Below are 23014 nucleotides of genomic sequence, written 5' to 3'. Positions count from 1 at the left end.
CCATCTGCACGAATAATTACCATCATAATGAATCAATGTCATAACATATTAACACACTCATACCACACACAGCCAATGACTGGCCGAAGGGGCAGAATGAGCTAGGGAGACAGTGAAACCCTCACCCGAGGTCGGAAACATGTATTGAACAGGGGGGGAAAAAATCCAAAGATGCAGAGTATGGGCCAAACTACCCTCCTACTCCTGCCGAGGACATTAGAGAGAACAGATGTAGGTTGGTTTAGTTTAAGAAACAACATTGGAGGAACACTCGTCCCTGGGAGAAATTCCCATCCCCGCCCCCACCCTGGCAGTCTGTCCTTTTTACTTTTATTTATTTTTTTTTAAAAAGATTTTATTTATTTCTTTGACAGAGAGAGAGAGATCACAAGTAGGCAGAGAAGCAGGCAGAGAGAGAGGGAAGCAGGCTCCCTGCTGAGCAGAGAACCGGGTGCAGGGCTCGATCCCAGGACCCCGAGATCATGACCTGAGCCAAAGGCAGAGGCTTTAACCCACTGAGCCACCCAGGTGCCCCTTACTTTTATTTTTAAAAAAAGATTGTCTAGGGGTGCCTGGGTGGCTCAGTGGGTTAAGCCTCTGCCTTTGGCTCAGGTCATGATCCCAGGGTCCTGGGATGGAGCCCCATATCGGGTTCTGTGGTCGACAGGGAACCTGCTTCCCCCACCCCCCGCCTGCCTCTCTGCCTACTTGTGATCTCTTGTTGTCAAATAGATAAATAAATATCTTTTAAAAATAATTTTAAAAGTTGTTTGAAGGAGAGAGCGAGCACATGAGCAAGGGCAGAAGGAGAGGGAGAAACAGACTGCCCCACAGCACAGGGAGCCTGAGATGGGTTGAATCCCAGGACCCCAGGATCATGACCCGATCTGAAAGCAGACGCCTAACCGACTGAGCCACCCAGGCGCCCTTGACCTTTTTACTTTTAAACCGTCCAGCACAGATAGAGTCAAGCAAGTTTAAGAGCAAGAGTGAGAGTGAGAGAGAGAAAGAATGATAAATGACAGCGTCTGGATTTTTGGTCTGGCTGCCCTATTCCCCAGCCTGGACAAGAGCAATCACTGATCTACCTTTCGACAAGTACTACCTGTGTCTTTCTTGCAGGCCAGGCACTGAAGTAGATTTGGAGGATTCAGCAGAGAAGGGAATTGCACTGGTAGCCATAGGTGTGAAAATGACAGTATATCTAGGGCTTACCATGAACAGGACACTGTTCTAAGCATGTTACATAGAAAGAAATTATTTTATCGTTTCAACTCTGCCCAGAGAGCTGAAGTGGTTTTCCCAAGGTCACACAGCAGGAAGTGGCAGATCCAAGATCCAATCCCAGGCTGGCTAGCTGCAAAGTTGAGGGCATTTCTCCACCAACTCCCATCAATCACTGGTTGAGGGCTATCCAAGGGTTTCGACTCCCCAGGGCCCCTGGCCCATTCCTCAGTCCTGTGGCCAGGATGAGCCCCAGGCAGGGAGTGACAGGTGTTGGAGGTAGGTAACCATGGGCATGTGTGGACAGATGTGGAGTGTGGGCACTGGCTAATTGAATTCCCTTGGAGGCTTCCTAGCAGAGGCATCTTTTGAACTGGAGTTGGGGTGGGGAGAGGGAAGGGCATTCAGGATGGAGACAGAGAGTGTGGAAGTCTGGGGTGCTCTTAGGATCGGCACAGGGGGAGTCTTTTTGGAAATATCCAATGGGTGACCTGTCTATTCAGTCAATGATGAATTAGGGGGAGGAGATACTCAGGGAGATATGAGTATGGAGGAAGGCATTACAGTTCATCTGAGTGGGCAAATGAGGGCCCAAACCATGGCCAGTGGGATAGGAAGTACTAGGTAGAGTCATCAGCCCTGATGATGAGTAAAATATGAGGTGAAGGAAGGGGAGAGGGGGCCCCACAGCGGTTGGGAGGATGAATTCCATTGCATTTTGAATTTCTTGCAAATTTGACGACCAGAGGGCCCTTGTGAACACGCGAGTCTGGGCATCTGCCTTCTCTGCATAGAATCCGGCATGGCTCCCACCTCACTCAGCAAAGACCCACAAAGCCCTGCACCCTCTGTCCCTGTCACCTCTCTGTCCTCACCTCCTTCCATTTGTCCTCACTCGCTCCACCACTCCAGCCACACAGGCCTCTATGCTGCTCCTTGAGGACACTAGGCCTGCTGCAGCCACAGGCCCTTTGCACTGGCTCTTCCCTCTGCCTGGAATGCTTTTCTCCACCCAGACAACCTCATGCCTCCCCCTACGCCTGTTTTAGGTCTTTACTCCAAGGTTTCTTCCTCAATGGAGCCTCTTCTGGCCATCTTCTCTAAGTGACATGCCACTTCCCCTTCCTTTCTCCTCGCCCGGTTTCTTTCTTTCTTTCTTTCTTTTTTTTTTTTTTTTTTTAAGATTTTTTAATTTATTTGACAGACAGAGATCACAAGCAGGCAGAGAGGCAGGCAGAGAGAGAGGGGGAAGCAGGCTCCCTGCTGAGCAGAAAGCCCAATGCAGGGCTCAATCCCAGGACCTTGAGATCATGACCTGAGCTGAAGGCAGAGGCTTCACCCACTGAGCCACCCAGGCACCCCCTCCTCACCTGGCTTCTTTTCTCTATCTGACATTCTGGATATTTTACTTGTTTATCTTGTTTCTTGTCTGACTCCCCCACTGGAATCTCAGCTCTGCGAGGGCAGGGATTGAGTCCCTTTTGTTCACTGCTGGGTTCCTAGTGTCCAGAACAGGGCCTGGCACACAGTAGGAGCCCAATAAATACTGCTGGGTTAGTGAATAAATATGTGAGTGAACGAACGAGCGATGGGAACATAACAAAGTCATGACCTGAATGAAACTGGGAGAAAGAATTCAGTCTGAGATTCAGTGGCAGAATCTGAGATTCAGATTCTCTCCTTCAGTCCTAGCCAATGTCCTGGGGCTGCCCATGAAATCCAGCCATCCCCAGGCGATCTGTCCATGCCAGTGGGAGGGAGTACGCATGTCCCAGCTGTGCTGTGATCCGCCAGCAAGGGAGAAAGCAGGTGAAAACAGACAGTAACTGTGTTGTGGCTTCTTCTCACCAGGGGACGGACCTTTGCAGCCGTGCTCAGAGTCGCGCTGGCAGTCTGGTCTCAGCTCAGCCTTCAGCCTCCGCCATCTGGCCTGGCATTTTATTCAGCTCTTTTCTCATGTATTTGGGACAGTTCTGGAGTTTTGCTCCAAGCAATGAGAGTTCTTGCTGGCCCTGGCTTTACTTTTCATGTCACCTTGCTCTTTGCGTCTCTGTGCAAAGGTGGGGTGTGGGGTGAGTCCACACTGCTGGAATCGGGGAGCCTTTGTAGATGTCTGTCTCTGCTTATTGTGCCCTACGTGAGTGGGTGTCAGGACCAGAGGCCAGAAGGTTGATACACTGGGGCCACTGGGAATATGTAAGGACCTTTATAAAGATGTGTGGGTGGGCACCTGGGTGGCTCAGTTGGTTAAGCAACTGCCTTCAGCTCAGGTCATGATCCTGGAATCCAGGGATCGAGTCCCACATTGGGCTCCCAGCTCCATGGGGAGTCGCTTCTCCCTCTGGCCTTCTCACCCCTTATGCTCTCTCTCACTGAATAAATAAATAAAATCTTAAAAAAAAAAAAGATGTGTGGGTGTTTTTGGAACACCTCTTAGGATTTTCTTTTCACGCACATAGAAAATTTTAACAGAATACACATAACATAAAAATTTATCATTTTAGCCAGTTTTCAAGCATACCGTTCAGTGGCATTAAGGACACTCATGTTGTTGTGCAATCATTCTTGCCATCTGTCTCCAGAACCTTTCCATCTTCTCAAACGGAAACTCTGTCCCCATGAAACATGGACTCCCCATACCCTCCTCCCTCCCCGGCTCAGCCCCTGGCTCCCAGCACCCTACTGTCTGTCTCTCTGCATTTGACTCCTCTGGGGACCTCATGAAATTGGAATCAGACAGGATTTGTCCTTTTGTGACTGGCTTATTTCGCTCAGCACAATGTCCTCAACGTTCACGCGTGTTGCAGCAGGTATTAGAATCTCCTTCCTTTTTGGGGGGCCACTGGCTGCCTCGGTCGGTGGAAGCGTAGGACTCTTGATTTCGGAGTTGTGGGTTCGAGCCCCACGTTGGGTACAGAGATTACTTAAAAACAAAATCCTTAAAAAAATACTTTCCTTCCTTTTTAAGGGATGAATAATATTCCACTGTCCTATATACCACATTGGGTTTATCCATTTATCTCTGGGTAGACATCTGGGTTGTTTGCTTGTTACTGGTTTTCGTTCCCACCAATGGTGCACAGGCTTGCCTCTTCCATTCACCCTTGCCAACACATGTTATCTCTTGACCTTTCGATAATAACCATCCTAATGGTGTGAATATTTCCGTGTGGTTTTGATTTGCATTTCCCTGATGATTCGTGACACCTTTTTACTTGGCACCTTTTTACTCTCTTGGTAGCCGTTTGGATGTCTTCTTTGGAAAAAGTCTAATTAGTTCATCTGCCCATGAATTTTTTTTTTAAAGATTTTATTTATTTATTTGACAGACAAGAGATCACAAGTAGGCAGAGAGGCAGGCAGAGAGAGACAGAGAAGCAGGCTCCCTGCCGAGCAGAGAGCCCGATGCAGGACTCGATCCCAGGACCCTGAGATCATGACCTGAGCCGAAGGCAGAGGCTTTAACCCACTGAGCCACCCAGGTGTCCCCCCTTTTTTTTTTTTTTTTTTTAATACCGAGTTGTATGAGTTCTTGGCATGCCGACTCCTTATCAGATCTATGATTTGTAGGCATTTTCTTCCATTCAGTCAGTTGCTTTTTCATTTCTCTGACGGCTTCCTTTGCTGAACAGAAGCTTTTCAGTTTGATGTCGTCCCACGTGTTGATTTTTGCTTTTGTTCCTCCCCGTTGTAAGTTTTTACTTCTAGGCAGATCCTTGACACTCGCCCCAAACCTGGCTACCTGCTCTGCAGACTGTTTGTTCAAGGCCTGGAAATTACTTTTACTATCAGCCAAATAAAACATCATCCGGGAGGTGACAAATGCGTTTGAAGGTCGGTTAAAAATGACATTTGGATTATCGTCCTCCTGGCTGTTCAAATCCACAGTCCGCTGAATTTCACACTCGTCAGCCTGGACCTCTGGAGGGGATATGATTTCTGTGGGACTAAGCAACCTTTCTTTGTGCAGGGTGAGATTAAGATGCTTTATTGACTGAGGTTTAAGCACACAGACGAGACAGGAAGGAGTGAAACTGCCCGAGAGAGCCTCAAACAAGAGGAGGAAAAAGAGGAAAGGTCGAGAGAGAACAAGAGAGAAGAGGTGGGGGGGGGTGATTTCACATGGAGATGTTATTTCTTAGCTCGACCTCCCTCTTTCAAAAAAAAAGATTTTATATTTGAGAGAGAGAGGGAGGGAAAGAGAACGAGCAGGGGGAAGAGCAGAGGAAGAGGGAGAGGGAATTTCAAGCAGACTCCCCTCTGAGCATGGGGGCTTGATCCCAGGACTCTGAGATCATGACCTGAGCAGAAATGAAGAGTCAGACACTGAACTGACTGAGTCACCCAGGCGCCCCTCCTGGCTCTTTTTCTTTCTTTCTTTCTTTCTTTCTTTCTTTCTTTGACAGAGAGAGAGAGAGATCATAGGTAGGCAGAGAGGCAGGCAGAGAGAGGGGGAAGCAGGCTCCCTGCTGAGCAGAGAGCCCGACGCGGGGCTCGATCTCAGGACCCTGACATCATGACCTGAGCTGAAGGCAGAGGCTTAACCCACTGAGCCACCCAGGCTCCCCCAGCTCTCTTTTTAATGAACACTTTGGTGTTCCGGACAGGACTCCACACTTGCGTGTGCTCTTCTTGAATGCAAAGCCTTGAGAGCACAAGGAAAACATGCGCTGAATGGAACCAGTGTTGCTTCTCTCAAGTAGTGTATCAGTTAGCGAATGTTGTGGGCTGAGTTGTGTACCCCACCTCCCCCTGGTTCATATGATGAAGCCCTAACCCCACGTGTTGATGGCTTTGGAGGTGGGGCCTCTCCTGGTGGGATTAGTGCCCTTCCAGCAACCTTCCAGCAACCCTGGAAGGCTTGCTCTTTCTGTCTCCTCCATGTGAGGACGACACAGCAAGAAGGTGGCGACTGCAAGCTAAGGAAGAGTTCTCCCCAGGAACTGACTGTGCTGGTCTCAGACTTCCAGCTTCTAGAAGTGTGAGGAAATACATTTCTGTTGCTTAAGCCGCTCAATCTCTGACTTGGTCTGGCAGCCCGAGCTGACTCAGACAAGGGTGTTGCTATAAAAAAAGACCCCTAAGGGACGGCAGTTTAATAAGCACCATGAAATTTTGTTTCTAACACACCTGATAGCCCTGGGAGTGTGTTCCTGGCCAGCAGATGGCTCTCCTTCTCTGCACCATGCCTCAAGATCATGGGGGGCAAAATCCTGACTGCCATGGATTGTTTATGTTTCAGGAGACGTGGGCCTTGCAAGAAAATTGCTCAGGGCCGGACTCTGGGTTGGACCTCAGAGAAAGGTCTTGGGAGTCCCATATCCCTGGTCCATAACCCAGGTCCCATATCCCTGGCCTGTCTGCTCTGTGCTCTGGGAACTTGGGTAAGCCACTGTACCTCACTGCCTCACTGAAGCTCAGTCTTTTTTTTTTTTTTTCTTTAAAGATTTTATTTATTTATTTGACAGACAGAGATCACAAGTAGGCAGAGAGGCAAGCAGAGAGGTTGGGGGACGCTGAGCAGAGAGCCGGATGCAGGGCTTGATCCCAGGACCCTGGGATCATGACCTGAGCCGAAGGCAGAGGCTTTAAACCACTGAGCCACCCAGGAGCCCCTGAAGCTCAGTCTTATCTGTTACACGAGGGAGTAGATTTCTCATCTCCTCTGGGACTTGTATTTAGGAGGGGAGACCCGACCTCTGGCCCTTTTCCTGCCCAACTCAAAACTTAGCTGTTAAGAGGTGGGGCACGTCTAATCCTTCTTAATGAACTTCCTATGCTTCTTTCAACTTTAAAAAATTTTTATGATGTAACATGCAGGAAAATGCTCAAATGATTTTTTACACATGCATATATACTGGGTCCCCACCAGGTCAAGAGTCAAGGAACTTCTATCCACCCCTGCCCCGCCCCCGACCCAGTGGCTTGCCAGGTTAAGCAGATAAAAAATTTTAGAACACCTGGTTGAAATCAAATTTCAGAGAAGCAGTGAAATGCTTTTTCGTTTAAGTATATCCCATGCAACTGGGCATTCTGTATTTTATCTGGAAGTCTCACCAGCAGGCTCCCTTGTGTTCCATCCCAGTCCATAGCTCCCCACCCCCAAGGTCAAAAGCATTCCTCTGATTCTCATCACTGTAGATTCATTCCGCCTGTTTTTGAACTTCATGACAATGAAATGATGCAGTGGGGTCTGCTCTGTGCCTGTCTGTGAGTTTCCTCCACATATTGACTTTAGCACATTCTTTTTTTTTAAAGGATTTTTATTTATTTGAGAGAGAGACTGAGGGAGAGTACGAGCTGGGGAAGGGGAGGGCAAAGGCAGAGGGGAAGCAGGCTCCCCATGCTGAGCAGAGAGCCCGAATTGGGCCTCCATCCCAGGACCCTGAGATCATGACCTGAGTTGAAGGAGGATCCTTAGCCAACAGAACCACACAGGCACCCCGCACATTCTTTTTCATTGCTGCATAGTATTCCCTTAGATGGCTATGTTGTTGTTTATTTCCCCTTTTCTTGTTGATGGACCTTTGGGTTGCTTCCGGTTTGGAGCTACTATAATTTTTTTTAAAGATTTTATTTATTTATCTGACAGACAGAGATTACAAGTAGGCAGAGAGGCAGTCAGAGAGAGGAGGAAGCAGGCTCTCTGCTGAGCAGAGAGCCCGATGTGGGGCTCGATCCCAAGACCCTGGGATCATGACCTGAGCTGAAGGCAGAGGCCTCAACCCACTGAGCCACCCAGGCGCCCCTGGAGCTACTATAAATAGAGCTTTATGATTATGACTTTTGGCAGCTTTATGCATTCAGGAATGCAACTACCTGACTGTTTTAAGTTGTTCCGTTTTGCTTCCAGACATGGGGGAAAGACATCCACTGGCACCGGGGAATCCTATGTCCTTCCAATGTGTAGGACGAGCCTGAGAAGTTTTACAGAACGGTTTTCCTTAGCTTTTTCGCTTCATTGCCATACTTCCACTAATTTTCACAGGAGCTAAAGCTGCTTTACCAGTAATTAGTGCTCGTTTCGCTCATGGGTGGTGACTCCTGGGCCCTAGCACAGCTGTGTAAATGTTCCTGTCCACGTGCAGGGGGCCACAGCAGGCCTCCAGACTTCCCTATGGTCGCCTCCCTCCCCACTTCTTCCCCAGAGCTCTGGCACCAGCCCATATTAATCACAGCATCTCCAGGCGCCATCCGGTTGCCATGGAAACTCAGGCTGGTCCAGGCATGGCAGTGGGGGGTCAGTCCCCCACCACAGGTGCGGCTTCAATTTGGATTCGGAAAGTGGTGAATACAGTGATACCTGGTGCTTTGTAGAATTCTGTTCTTAAAGCATTAACAGTAGAGCTCTCTGTGGCCTCAGGCTTCATGTGGCTTATGTTCTCCTATTGGCTTTTCCCCATTGTCTCCTCTTTGCACCGTCTGTTCGTGGAACCCCACATGCTTTGCCATTTCCTCTGCGCTGTGGTTGGGCAAACAGAGAGAGGGAACAGCACACCTGGCCACGGGGCCCAGCTGGTGCCAGGGACGGACACCCGGCTGGGAAGTGCCCATTGGCTGGGGAGGTGTTTATTTCTCGTGTGTACACATGGGACAGCTGGGGCTCCATTGGAACCGCTCCCCGGAGCATGCTGGATGGTGTGGCTGGAGCAGCTGTCCCCCATCCCCACGGCTGCCAGGCTCTGCCTGCCACAGAATCAACAGGAAAGCCAGTGTTGACTACTACGTGTTTTTCATGGGCTAGTGCAGTGCTCAGGATGTTGCCTTCCCACAGGCTGGCTCGCCGACCCCTCATGATGGCTCTCTCTGGCTCCTATCACCATCTCCGTGTTATGCAGGAGGGAACAGACTTGGAGGGTTCCGTAATTTGCTGGGGACGACACGGCGAGTTAGCTGATCATGGTCTGGGGTCAGACCTGGCATCTTCTTTCCCGCCACCCTTCTTCATCTCTTTCCTACTCAGAAGTCCCGGACCCCAGGCAGTGGCAAGGTGGTTCAGGATGTTTTCCTGGGTTAACCCATTCTTGAGATCATTCATTCAGGCAAGAAATATTTCAGGCACCAGGGACCCAGGAGCAACAAGGCAGATCAAGATCCTTGCCCTGGCAGTGCTGACTTCCTTTGGGGGAGGCAGATGTTATCCAAGGCTGCTCGTAAGTGCCAGTCCTAGAGAGGGACCAGCGCCAGGAGGAAGACCGGTTGGAGGATGTGATGGGGAGTGCCTGGATTTGATCAGAGCCCCAAATGATAAAAGGGAGATGGCCTGCTGGAGATGCAGGGAACAGCATTCTAGGAAGAGGGAACAGCAGTGGCAGAGGTGGAGCTAAGAAGGCAAAGGGGAGAAGAGAAAGGGATGAGTTCAAGGAGAGGGGACAGCCCTGTAGGGTGTGGCTTTTAGTCCTGTAACAGGGGAAGTGCTGACCACAGACTTTCAGGACCCACTGGCTGCAAAGCAGTGTGCAGGGTGGGAGGTGGGAGTGGGAATGGGGAAGCCCACTGCCCGGGAGAGGCAGCTAGAGTTGTCCAGATGAGTGTTGTGGTGGGGGGCATGCAGTGGCCAGAAGTGATCAGATTCAGGATATATTTTGGAGGCGAGTGGTTGGGACACAATGCATCTGATGCAGGGAGTGGAGGCAAGTGAGCCAGGAGTGACCGTTCATTTTGTGGTTTGGGCATCAGGGTAAATTGGGAAACCCACATCGAAATGGGGAGCCCAGGAGTGTGTGCAGTAGGGCAGGGTGGGGAACGGAACATCCTGGCTTGGGGCTGTGGGACAAGCAGGTGGAGGTCTCAGATGTCACCTGGGGTGTATGCCTTAGGTCTCATCTTTCCTGTTCCTCCTCCCAGCTTCCTGGGTATAAATACACCTTCTGCAGACGTGCAGAACTTTCTCCATCAAGGTGCTTCAACTGTGCCTGGTCTCTAGGGTTTTAGCAAAGTGATAGGTAATACACAACACACCCAAACTGTCAGCTAGATTCTTTTTTTTTTTTTTTTTTAATACAGATGCAGTAATAATTTTTTTTTTCTTTGGCAAGAAGGGTCAACCCCTGCAGGTAGAAAAGGAACCTGATAGCAAGGCACGTGAATCTACCTTCTGTCCTCAGCTTTATTTCTGTAAAATGGGAAGGAAAATGCCTTCCGTGTGTGTGCTTATAAAAGGAATAACAGAATTTGTTTTCCACACAAAGAAAACGTACGCAGAAAAACACGAAGACTTTAGAAATACACAATTGCAGATGTTTTAGAGTAAGGTTTCATGAGAGTAAATTGGAGAGGCATCGTGAAGGATAGATCTATTAAACTCCACCATTTGGAAGATTTGGAAAAAACCAGAGGGTAACTCTTGTCATTAAACTGATAATGAACTGATCTGCTTAGAAGGGGCTAGGAGAGCACTTTGGATGCCTCCAGCAGGATGAGAGGAGATAATTGGGGGTTGGGGGAGATAAGCTTCCATCCCCACACCTATTTTATTTATCTGTTTATTTTGGCAATCCAGAGGTGGCCTGAACCCATCTCCTTACACCTCTGGGTGTTAAGGTGACTTATACAACATTTGTGCATGAGATTCAGCCTCCTAGCATTTCATTCATGCTAGCCTTCCAGTGGGTTTGCTTTTCTTGGACAGATGCAGAGTGGCTAGTGGTGGGGACTTTTCAAGTGGCACAAATAAGTCCGAGATTGAAAATATGATGCTGGGTGAGGTGGGCATTCCAAAAGTCATGGACTGTCTCACTCCAGGAGGAAGCAAGTAGAGTCACCCCCGTGGTCCCCAAGGTCCCATAAGCTCTGCCCCATTGCCTCCCCACCCTCATCTCCTCTACCCTCTCCTCAGTCCCTAACAACTGCTAGGGCCTCTGCATTGCTCCTTGAGCAAGTCACACATTGTCTGGCCTCAGGACCTTTGCACCTGCTCTTCTTTCTACCTAGAAAACTCCTCCCTTCAGATACACACATGACTCCTGCATGACTTTCTTATGACCTCTGCTCACATGTCATTCCCTCAGTGGGCCATCTCTGACCTCCTATTTAGTACAATAACCAGCTCACCCAACACTTCCTTTATTATGGACTCAATTAGGTCCCCCATTCTTATATTGGAACACCAATCCCCCAATACCTCAGAATGTGGCCGTATTTGGAAAGAGAACCTTTAGAGAAGTAATTAGAATAAAATGAGGTCATACAGGTGGGCTGTAATCAAGTGTGACTGGTGTCCTTGTAAGAAGAGGTTAAGACAGAGACATACACTGAAGAAAGACCATGTGGAGGCACAAGGAGAAGATAGCCACCTATAAGCCAAAGAGAGGGCTCCAAAGAAATCAGAGCTGCCAACACCTTGATCTTGGACTTGCAAGCCTCCAGAATTGTGGGGAAGTAAATTTCTGTTCCTTAAGCCACCCACTCTGTGATACTCTATTATGACATCTCCCGCAAACAAACACACCTTTCCTGATTAATTACCACCATACTTTGAGCCCCTAATCTCTACATAATGTACTTTTTTTTTTTTTAAATTCAGCATACATCTGCCCCCCAGTAGAACATCTGTTCCACGACAGGAGGATATTTGTCTCATTCTGGGCTGTGTCCCCAGCTCCCAGCAAGGGCTCTTCCACAGCGGCTGCCTCCCTAGCGTTTGTTGAGTGAATAAGTGAGTGAAAAATGGAGAAAAAGATCTAGGGACTCTGAGTTCCTCCAAGTGCTCTCTGGTGCTCAGTAGCCACCTGCTACATTTGTGAGTTTTGGGAACCCTGTTCCTTTTTTCAAAAACCCAGCCAGGTGACAAAGAGTAGGCACACCAGATAGATAGCCACGCCCCACGTGGATTTTTTTTTTTTTTTAATAAACATATAATGTATTTTTATCCCCAGGGGTCAGGTCTGTGAATCGCCAGGTTTACATACTTCACAGCATGCACCATAGCACATACCCTCCTCAATGTCCATAACCCCACCTCCCTCTCCCAGACCCCCTCCCCCCAACAACCCTCAGTTTGTTTTGTGAGATTAAGAGTCACTTATGGTTTGTCTCCCTCTCAATCCCATCTTGCTTCATTCATTCTTCTCCTACCCCCTTAACCCTCCATGTTGCATCTCCACTTCCTCATATCAGGGAGATCATATGATAGTTGTCTTTCTCTGATTGACTTATTTCGCTAAGCATGATACCCTCTAGTCGTCCCACGTGGATTTTAAAGCCGACCCTTGACTTCGCCCTTTCGGTTTTCTAAGTCACTCTGTGACGCTCACAGGCCCGGGAACTGGAGAGCCGTGAACAAACAGGCTCCCGATGACCCATTTTCCAGAGGGGAACACTGAGGGGCCCAGCCATCCACCGTCCCGCCCTCTGTGGTGTGTCCCTCCATCAGGGTGCGGCGGTTGCCGGGCAGCTCCCGAGAACCGGCTTCCCGCCCGAGTTGCCAAGGAAATGCTAAACTCCGCTCAGCCCGCCCGGGGGCAGCGTGAGTGGCCACCCCCGGGCTCCCTTCCCTTCTGTCCCCGTGCACTGCGCGCCGCGCTAACCCTCCGCCCGCCCTCTGCTCTCTCCTCTAGCTGCGCACTGTGCTGGAGGCCGAAGACCCTGCGAGTTCTGAGCGAGGTCCATGGATGTGGAAGGCCTCCCGGGTCCCGGACCCCATGTTCTCCCCGCGCAATTATGACGCTCTGCACGACGGCGGCTCGGGGCCCCCGGGTGTGGACCGCACGGCCAGAGCCCCACAGGACGCGCGGGTCCCCTGGATGAGCGGCGGCTTCCAGGGCCCCCCTCTGAAGCGGCGGGGCGGTGTCGTGGACCACCGGGATGTCATCTTGGCCCACCAGGCGCACAAAGTCCACAGCACCCCCCAGGCCAGAAGGAAAGAATGGGAGTGAGTACGCGGGGCAGACGGGCTGGGACACGGGCGGGGGGCGGCACACCCCAGGGACTGCCGTAAGCCCTTGCGAACCCCTGCGCAGCCCAGCGCGCAGCAACACGGGTGTTGGGGTAGGCGCCCCAGGCCGTCCGCGGAGGTCCCTGCGCCGGGGTCTGCGGCGGTCCCCTCGGACGGGATGGCCAGTAGTTCCGATGGGAGGCATTCCTGAAACCGGCTGAGAAATGCTGTTTTCAGGGAGTGGGAGGGGTGGGGAGCGGGAGTCGCATTCCAACCTCAAGCGCTGAGACCAAACCCGAGGGTTTGCAGGCTGGAGATGAAGTTTATAGTGCCGGAGAGAGGGGGGCTGGGGAAATGTGCTGGCTCTGGGGACTCCCGTCCTAGGCCCTCTCCCTCTTTGTCAGTGACCCCGAAAGCGGATCTTGTCCTAGGAGTCGCCATAGGGAGGAAGGGTGGGCATTGAGCCGGCTCTGTTCTTGTGATCTTGGGCAAGTGGCCTCCCTGGGTTCTTACCCTCACCGTGAAATCGCTCTTTCTAGGAGGACATGGAAGCAGTGGGTGTGAACCTTTCAGTCCCAGGTACAGAAGGAAAGCTGGTGCTTTTTTCCTTTTTCTTCTTCTCAAGAGCTTCTTTGGCAAAGGCTCAGAACTGGGGTGGACTCCTGGACAGACAGACCTTAAGAAGGTGGGATTCTGAATACAATTTCAGGGCGACTGGAAACTGAGGCTGGCCTGGACGCTAATCACTCCTGGGGACCCTGAAATCCCGCCTCCCACCCTCTCTGGGCTCCATCCAGTCTGACCTCTGGGAAATTAGCAACACGGTCTCCAGCGCCACACAGGGCTCTCCACCAGCCTTCCCTGGAGTTTTTGTCTGCTGGGAGGAAGAGCTGCGTTATAAATGCCAGTTGGGTTTGGGGATGTGTTGGTGAGGGATGTGTAAATAGAGAGTGCGATGAAAACTCATAGAAAGGGGGTGTAAGTTGGCCTCTGAGGCAGTTTCCTGAGGTTAGGCTGACATCTGGTGGCATACTGGGGCATCATGTAGAAAGGCCATGTGAAAAAGCTTTATTTTCCCACAGTGTGTTCCTTCTGATTTTCTCCTCCCCACTCACCTATCTAGCCTCCTACCCACCCTCCTATCCTTCTATCCAACCATCCATCCATCCATCCATCCATCCATTCACCTGTCCGTATTTCTATCCATCCACCCACCTACCCATCCGTCTTTCCATCTGGCTATCTGTCCGTCCACCCTTCCTTAAATAACTAGGGTGCATTTAATGTCTGCAGCTGTGATGTCCAACACCCACCTTCTATCATTCCCTCTCCAGAACTTGCTTCTATCCTGTATCTTCCCTCCTGAGTCTCTGTTTATTTCCATTCTCCCAATTCCTTTTATTTTCCTTTTGAAAAGAAATTTGATTCATTCTCCCAGAACCAGGGAGGCTGCTTTAAGGGTTTAAAGTGAGTTATTTCTGCAGACCGCTGAAAAGACACTTGTAGAGAAAGGAAAAGTGTCAGTGAATTAAAGAAGTTAAAAAAAAAAACAGTCCCTTTTGGCCAAGGAAAATGATCATTATAACTTATAATAATAATGGCAGCTACTGCTTGACAGACATTTTATGATTTGTTGCCTCCTCCGGTTCTGCCACGTAGTGGATTGCCTAATTCATGGGTGAGAACCAAGAAGCTGGGAGAAGTAAAGTTATGTGCCGGGGGCCTCCCAGCTAGAAAGTGCAGACCCAGGGTTCGGACCCTAGGGTTGTTGGCCTCTAAAACTCAAGTTTTTTTTTTTTTTTTTTAACCTTTTATTTATCTATTTGAGAGAGGAGAGAGGGAGAGAGAGCACAAGTGGGGAAGGGGGGGCAGAGGGAGAGGGGAAAGCAGATTCCTCACTGAACAGGAAGCCAGATGCAGGGTTTGATCCCAGGACCCGGAGACCATGATCTGTGCTGAAGGCAGACGTTTAACCAACTGAGTCCCCCAGATGCCCCCAGAACCCAAGCTCTTACCTATTGGCCAAAATGGAAGTGGTGGAGATTTACTTTCAAATCACTCAGAAAGAAAGTCATTCGTATCAAGGAGAAAGAGAGAAGCAGCGGAAGGAGGGGTCTTCAGATCAGGAGACATTGGTTACCCTGTCACTTCCACCACCACCTCCTTGAATGGCCAACTCATGCCTCAATCTCCCATTGCTATTGTTTCTAGGACCATATGAAGATTCGCAATCTTTATAGCCACGAGCTCCAAACTGAACTCCTACCCCACCAGTAAAACAAACATGCTTTCAGCACATCATAACATATATATTTTCATTTATTTGTCAATTATGTAAGTATCCTGCTATATTTATCATATGCCCTATACAATTATGTACATAAAATAGAAATGTTGAAAGAATGACACATCAGTGGGAGACATTATTTTTAAGAGGGTTTTTTTTTGGTAATTTTATTTATTTATTTTTAAGATTTTATTTATTTATTTGACAGAGATCACAAGTAGGCAGAGAGGCAGGCAGAGAGAGAGAGGGGGGCACACAGGCTCCCTGCTGAACAGAGAACCTGATGCGGGGCTCGATTCCAGGACCCTGGGATCATGACCTGAGCCGAAGGCAGAGGCTTAACCCACTGAGCCACCCAGGCGCCCCTTTTTAAGAGGTTTTAATTTTTAGAATTTAATTGTACAAAAGCTCCCCTGCTCTTGAAGTTTACTTTCACCTTTTGAATACTGTGTTTGTCAGAGTTCTTTCTTCTGAACATGTTCAAACACGCTAAATAGAACAGTGAACCCCATGTACTCATCACCCAAATTTAATAAGTATCAGAATTTTTCCAGACTTACATCATAAATCCATTTTTGCCTTTCTTATTCTCTGAGCTATTTTAAAGCCAATCCCCGACCTTGTATGATTTCACAAGCTTCAGACGACATCCCTAAACCACACAGACATTCTCATACTCATATCCCATTGGCAGAATTAACAGTGACTTTTAAAAATATCCCCTAATTTCCACTCCCCATTTAAATACCTCCACTTGTCTTTTTACAGCCAATTTCTTTGCATCAGGAAGGTCTGTGTGTTGCATTCAGTCATTATATCTTTTAAAAATATTTTGTATTATTTATTAGAGAGAAAGCATGAGCACAGGGAGGGGCAGAGGGAAAAGGAAACTCTCTGCTGAGCAGGGAGCCTGTTACAAGGCTCGATCCTCGGACCCTGAGATCATGAGCCAAAGGCAGACACTTAATGGACTGAACCACCCAGGTGTCCCTACTTTTTTCTTTTACCAATATTTAGGACACCCTCTCTGTGCTCAGCTCCATGGGGGATCTTGGGGACACATCAGTCAACAGTCTGCTCTGACCATAATGATGCTGTCCACCTGCAGGAAAACCCAACAGGAAACAAATAGTGACCAACAAGAAGAGCACGGAAGAGGGTCTCCCTGGGGAGCATTTCCAGGCCAGATCTCATCCTGTGCCAGCGAACCCCTACAGGGCCTCCTGAGATGCAGGTTCCCATCCAGCAGGGCTGCAGGGGGGGCCCTGGGACTCTCCATTTCTTTTTAACAGGCTCCCACGTGAGGCAGGAGGATGGTCTCAACAGCTAGGTTCTGAGTCATCACCACTGTCATGGTCATTGTCAAAGAACAGAGGGCCCGGGTGGGAGAATGGGGGGCAAGGAGAGGAGAGCCCAACAAACTGCAATGAAAACTGCGAATGATACTTATTATGCTGTGAGGATAGCGACCATAACCAGTATCTGTGGAGCACTTACTATCTGCAGGGCATGGCCCCAAGCGCTTTCTATACATTAACTCATTTAATCCACATCACCACTGTTCTAAATAGAAGGTGCAGAGTGGCATGATTTTCCATGATTTTCTGTGCTCCGCAACTCATCCCGGGCACACAGCAAGCTTGTGAAGCCGTGAGTTGGTGGTGGTATTTCTGTGCCATTAGGTCGCTCCTTATGCAAATGGGCAAGCAGGTCCCCAGGGTTACTGAGGCATCTGGGACCTGTCGGGACAGGGTGACAGGATCTGGGCTCTTAGGCCAGAACTGGCTGTTTCTAGGACGTTGGGATTCAGGCTCAGCCATCCTGCTGGGGCTGGGGTGGGCAACCTGCATCGTCCCGGTCCCCGGAGCCTGAGCTGAGATGAGGGGCCGTGCCCAGTGAGGAAGAAGGCAACGCCAGTTCTTCTAATTCTTCTTTTTTTAAAAAAAGATTTTATTTATTTATTTGACAGACAGAGATCACAAATAGGCAGAGAGGCAGGCAGAGAGAGAGAGGGAGGGGGAAGCTCCCTGCTGAACAGAGAGCCCAATGTGGGGCTCGATCCCAGGACCCTGGGATCGTGACCTGAGCCGAAGGCAGAGGCTTTACCCCACTGAGCCACCCAGGTGCCCCAACGCCAGTTCTTCTAGTGAATCCATTTTCTCATTTATTCTCCACCCTTGCCCCCATCTCTTTCATCTTCAGTACACAATAAGCTAGTTCCAGGGTTTTCGGCGGACAAATTAGGATTATTTAGGATTATAGGAGACTGTTGGTAAAATGACTAGTGCCACTGGACCCCAAGGTGGCATGTTTAACCCACATGTGACCTCAAGGGTTGCTAAGATGGATCTGGGTTTTCTGCGGCTCATAACTCACTTGGGTCAAAACCGAAGTCCTCCCTAAGGCCATCATGGTCCTATGTGATCTGCCTGTCACTTCCCTGCTGTCACCCCTTCCCACCCTCCTCCTTATTCACGCTGCTTCAGCCACCGGGGTCTCTTCACTATTCCTCAAACATATCAGGGCAGGCCTGTCTCAGGACCTTTGCACTGGCTGTTCCCTCTGATTGGAATAGCTTTTCCTTCCACACCCATATGGCTCCTTCCTTACCTCCTTCTAGCCTTTACTTAAAGGTTACCTCCTCAGCGAGTTTTTCCTCACCACCCTGTTTAAAATCAGCCTCTATATGTACCTCCTCCTTCCGACTTACTTTATTTTTCTGATGAGCGCTGTTAACCAGCTCATAGTTATTACACCTTTGGCTTTTTATCTTGTTGATTATTTGTATTTCTCCACTAGTTCCCCGAGGGCAAGAATTTTTGCCTGGTGTGTTCTTTGCCGGGTCCCTAGCTCACAGTGAGGGAGCCCAATCTGACCAGACACCTATTGTATGGCCCAAGGGCTATGAAAGGTTTTCATATGTTTAAAGGGTTGAAAAATTTTCAAAAGAAGAGTAACATTTCTTGATATGTGAAATTGTATGAAATTCAAAATTCAGCGTGCGTTAAGTTTTTTTTGGAACGCACCTTGGTTGGTTTATACACCTGTGGTCCTGAGGCTACTTCAGCATCACAGGGATGGAGTTGAGTCTGTAACACTCTGGGCTGCAAAGCTGAAAATAGGCCATTTTCAGGAGTCTGTGGGCCCCTGGGCTGGAACAGTCGGCCTTGGTGGTGGCCTGGGCGATAGGCCAGGGGAGCTGGGTTCTCCCAGGCAGTCACCCCGCTCGCTTGCTGATGCCACGACTAGCCACCAGGTGGCGCTGTGGTTCCCAAGCAGAGCGTAAGCGAGCAGCCCAGAGTGGGAGGCGGTCCGCTCACCTTCCCAGGTACTCACCTCCTGGGCTCATTCTTCCTTCTCGGTGTTCTTTTTTATTTTCTTTTCTTTTCTTTTTTTTCTTTTCTGTTGTTTCTTTCTTTCTTTCTTTCTTTCTTTCTGTCCTTCCTTCCTTCCTTCCTTTTAAAAAGATTTTATTTATTTATTTGACAGACAGAGAGGGAACATAAGCAGGGGGAATGGGAGAGGGAGAAGCAGGCTGATGCAGGGCTTAATCCCAGGATCCTGGGATCATGACCTGAGCTAAAGGCAGACACTTAACGACTGAGCCACCCCAGCACCCCCCTTCTCAGTGTTCTAAGAAATGGAAGGAAGCCCCAAAGCGTGAATCCAATTTTCATCAGATGATACTTCATCATTACATATATGGCAGTGTCTTTTTTCTTGCAGAAAGGGGCTGGTAAAGATGAATGGGGGGAAGGGATCTTGGGGTTTGAAGGGTTCCCAGAGGGCTGAGGGCTTCTGGTGGGTCCTGGGGTCAAGTGTGGAGCCCATCTGGCCTTGGGCTGGGGTGTGGTTGGCTACCTGGACTGGGAGCCAGATGGCAAGAGTCCACATCCTAGCTCTGCCCTCACCGACTCTGTCACTCGAGAGGAGGGTCATTCTTCTCCCTGTGCCTCAATTTCTTCGTCTGTAAAATGGGGATAATCACGCTTGTTTCTGGAATTCCTACAAAGATGAAATTTAATGTATCATTATATGACGTTTAAAAGCGTTTAAAACAATGCAGGCACGCAGTGAGCCTTGATACCAGTTTGCTATAGTCCCAGGAAGGGTAAACAGTTAAGCACTCAGAGGCCACAGTTTAATAGTTAAAAAAAAAAAAAAAAAAAAGAATAGCAGGTTGTTTAGACATCACAATTAAACCAAATTTGACCTTTATAGACCTGCCTGGAAAAACGGAGCATTTTTTTTTTTTTCCTTCTTTTTAAGGGAGGCAGCTGGACAGTTCTAGCCTACTTGATATTTAAAAAAATATAGGTCTGGTCCCAGGGAGTTTCTTTTTCAGTGCGACTGGCTGGTTTTTAGTGCAGTAAGACCCTCTTTTTGTCCTCTGAAGCAATAGCAGCTTTGGCTGTAGTTAGCCATGGAGGGCCTGGGGAGCATCCCTGCCCCATGGTGCTGTCCCACTCCCCCACGTTGCCCCCCCCCATCCTTTATGATCTATGATCTACCAGGTTTTCCATGCTCATTTTTGGAGCCCAAGCAGCTTGTGAACAAATGACCCTCGAGTTACCTTCTTGTCTATGGTCGATTCCAGTCTTCTTTCCTGCTTCCAACCCTCTAGAAGTCTGTCCTTTTGACACCCCAAGGTTCTCTCAATAGTGTCTGCACCTGTGCTCTCCAGATTGTCTGCACTTCTTCCCCCTACTTCTCATGCCCCCTGCTCCAGGGAGGGGAACCATCGGTTTCGTCTTTGAATAAACTTCCACCACGACTCTTCTCACTTCAGTCTAGTCTCGCTGGCCTATCTTCTATTCCTGGCATTTTCAAGTAGTGTTTGTACCTCAGGGCCTTTCCACTTGCTGTTGCTTCTGTCTGGAATGTCCTTGGCATGGCTGCCTCCTTCTTGCATTCCAATCTCAGCACAGATGTCTCAGCACAGGCCCACACTGTGGATCCCATCAGTCTGTTCATTGCCCGCCATTGGGTGTTTCCATCTAAGCTGGACTGCCAGTGACATGAAGGCAGGACTTTTGTCTTCCTTGTCCACTGTAGTGCCCCCATTGCATAGAAGGTACCCGTATTTGTTGAGTAAATTGATCCCTGGGAACCTGAACATCTATAGTGATGACCTCTCTTTGTCTCTGGCTTTGAGATCTGCAATCTCTTTGAGCCAGTGAACATCTTTTTCTCTTCAGTTCTCAATCCAGGGTATCCTTTAATTCCAAGTCCTGTGTGATGTACCCAGGGGGTTTTACCTAATGGAGGAGGCAGACATGCAGACAAGCGACTGTACACATCACCCAGGGGGTACACAGAGACCAGTCTTCATTTATCCCACAATCACCGTGGGCCTGGCCCTGGGCTAAAGGGCTTTGGCATCATCATCTCTCCAGAAAGAACCACATCAAGTATCTTCTCTTTGTCCCCACTAACCTCTCTCTATGGTTTGCAGCAGGAGTCAGCAAGCTACTCCATCTCTCAGGCCAGATATGGCCCACCACTTCTTTCTGTAAGTAAAGTTTTATTGGTACATGGTCATTCACTTACACACGTTCTGTGGCTTCTCTCACATTCCAAAGGCAGAGCTGAGTCATTGCTGCAGAGACTGTACGACCACATGAACCCCAAAGCTGAAAGCATTCACTCTCTGGCCCTTTATATTAGCTTGCATCCCAGATTTTGAGGTTAGATTTTCATCTCTTAGCCACGAACTCATTTCAGTCTCATATGCTGCTTGAAGACATTGGGGTGTGTATTTATTTTTGTTATTTATTAACAAATTTTGTTATTTATTAAGCAGATGCAATGGGCATCCTTGTAATAGGCATTCTGATACTTTCCTTTAACTTTAAGAAAACCTTAGTGAGTTCTTTAATTACCCTTTCCTTCTTTTTAAATCAGGAAACTAGAGCCTAGAGTGGTTAAGAAACTTTCCCAAAGTCACACAGCTCAGAAATGACTTTCTGGCTCCATTGGGTTCATTTCCAAAAATCGGGAGGCCTTTCCCTCCAAGGCCAGAGAAGGGCTGGGACCTTCTTTCAGTCATTTAAATGTTCACAGCTGTCCCCAAATGCCTCCCCAAATGGGGAAGCATCTGAAGGAGTAACACAAATATGTGGGATTTTTCAGCAGACATGTGTGACTGAAATTCTTTACAAACTGACACGGTGCCCGTGTATTGGGTCTGTTGGCGAGCCCCCTGGAACATTGTGGAACTCTTCTGTTCCTTCTTAGAATGTAGATGCTCCATTTCAAAGAGGCTTCATCAAATAAAGCCAGGCTGGAGAGCTCCTTGGGTTTCTCCGTCACAGAATTCGGACCCTTTCTTGTGTGTTTTCTTTCCTGGCCTTTACCTGACATGCCAGCTTGGCTGGTTCCCACAAGGTCAGCCAATGGGCTGACCCATTCTCTTCAGATCCATGTTCATGATCTCCAGTCCTGAGTCAGGCCTGTGTGCTAGACTCTGGCTGACCACCGCAGGTTAGCAGCATGGTGGAATCTTGGATTTCTTTGCAGGGGGCAGGGTTTTTGGTGACGGTATGGCCATGTGGCTTTGGCTGTCCTACAGGATAATCAGCAGCAGATTTTTTGATTCTGCCACCCCTCATGGCCTTGGCACCCATCATCACCCCTGCTAGAGCATGGATATCACTGGACTCACCAGAGTTTCTCATTTGGCAGCCTGGAGTGGGGCCTGAGAATCTGTATTTCTCAAAAGCTCGCCAGGACGCTGCTTCTGGTGGTCCAGCGTCCACACTTTGAGAAGCATGGCTTTGGGTCAGTGGTTCCCAACTTCCGCTGCACATCAGGATCGCCTGGGAAATTGTAAAAACCCCGATGCCCAGGCCATCTGTACCCCCCATTAAATCCCTCTCTGGGGCTTGGCATTTTCAAGGTTTCCAGGTGATTCTAACATGGAATCCTGCTTGAGAACCAAGGCCCCAAGGTCATCGATTCTCATTTTACTTACGATATACTCCGAGGAGGTTTCTAGGTTTATACACAACTTGGAAACATAAAATCCACTGGGGGATTAAAAAAATAATGTCTAATCCATTCCTAAGCCAACACAGAATTATGCTCATATGATTCACGGTTTGGATTCTTATTCTTTTGGCTTCAATGATCTCTTCTCTGTGTATTCAGATATTCAGCTGGGACACATTGGTACAGCTTATTGTTAAAATATTAACATATTTCCATACCAGTTAGTAAATAGCCTTGAGTTTCCCTCCCCCACCCACCAGGTCCCTTCCTGGGTCTTCCCACACCTCCTGATGATCCACGTTCCAGCGATGGTGCCTCTTGCTGGTTGTTAAGTATTTTAAAATTTTGTCCAGTGCATTTGACCTGCTTGCCTGTATGGGTACCTCGAAGGCAGACAGGGGTCTAGAATAGGTCGGAAACCTCTGAGCCATCAGTCCACATTGGCTACCTTTGAGACCCTCCCTTGCCCTGCAGGATCCCTCCAGCTGGTGATTGTGTCTGAGACACATTTGGGACCCAGGAATCTTTGGGGAGGACTAGAACCTAGAACCCCAGATGCCCCGTGCATCCTTCCACTCTTGGGGGAACAGTCAGTCTGGGATTTGTATTTGGGGGACCGCCCCCTCCACATCCTCCCA

The 23014-nt window shown here is 48.9% G+C and overlaps 1 protein-coding gene across 19 annotated transcripts in view; it reads left to right on the top strand.

The window, feature by feature from the left end:
- CACNA1A (calcium voltage-gated channel subunit alpha1 A) overlaps nucleotides 1-23014 on the top strand; it is a 286232-nt gene that overhangs the window by 4464 nt on the left and 258754 nt on the right. For 18 of the 19 annotated variants that reach the window (XM_032312798.1, XM_032312787.1, XM_032312923.1 and 15 more), the window contains exon 2: nucleotides 12783-13096. In XM_032312798.1, coding sequence (XP_032168689.1) covers nucleotides 12837-13096 — 260 coding nt within the window. In that variant the 5' untranslated portion in view covers nucleotides 12783-12836. Of the gene's footprint in view, nucleotides 1-12782; nucleotides 13097-23014 lie in introns of those variants that run through there. The other variant, XM_032312961.1, reaches the window with a different exon arrangement.

This window comes from Mustela erminea, chromosome 1 (assembly GCF_009829155.1).
Source record: "Mustela erminea isolate mMusErm1 chromosome 1, mMusErm1.Pri, whole genome shotgun sequence".
NCBI classification, from domain to species: Eukaryota; Metazoa; Chordata; class Mammalia; order Carnivora; family Mustelidae; genus Mustela; species Mustela erminea.
The sequence above is the reverse complement of the archived record's forward strand: the minus strand, read 5'-3'. Positions and strand labels throughout refer to the sequence as shown.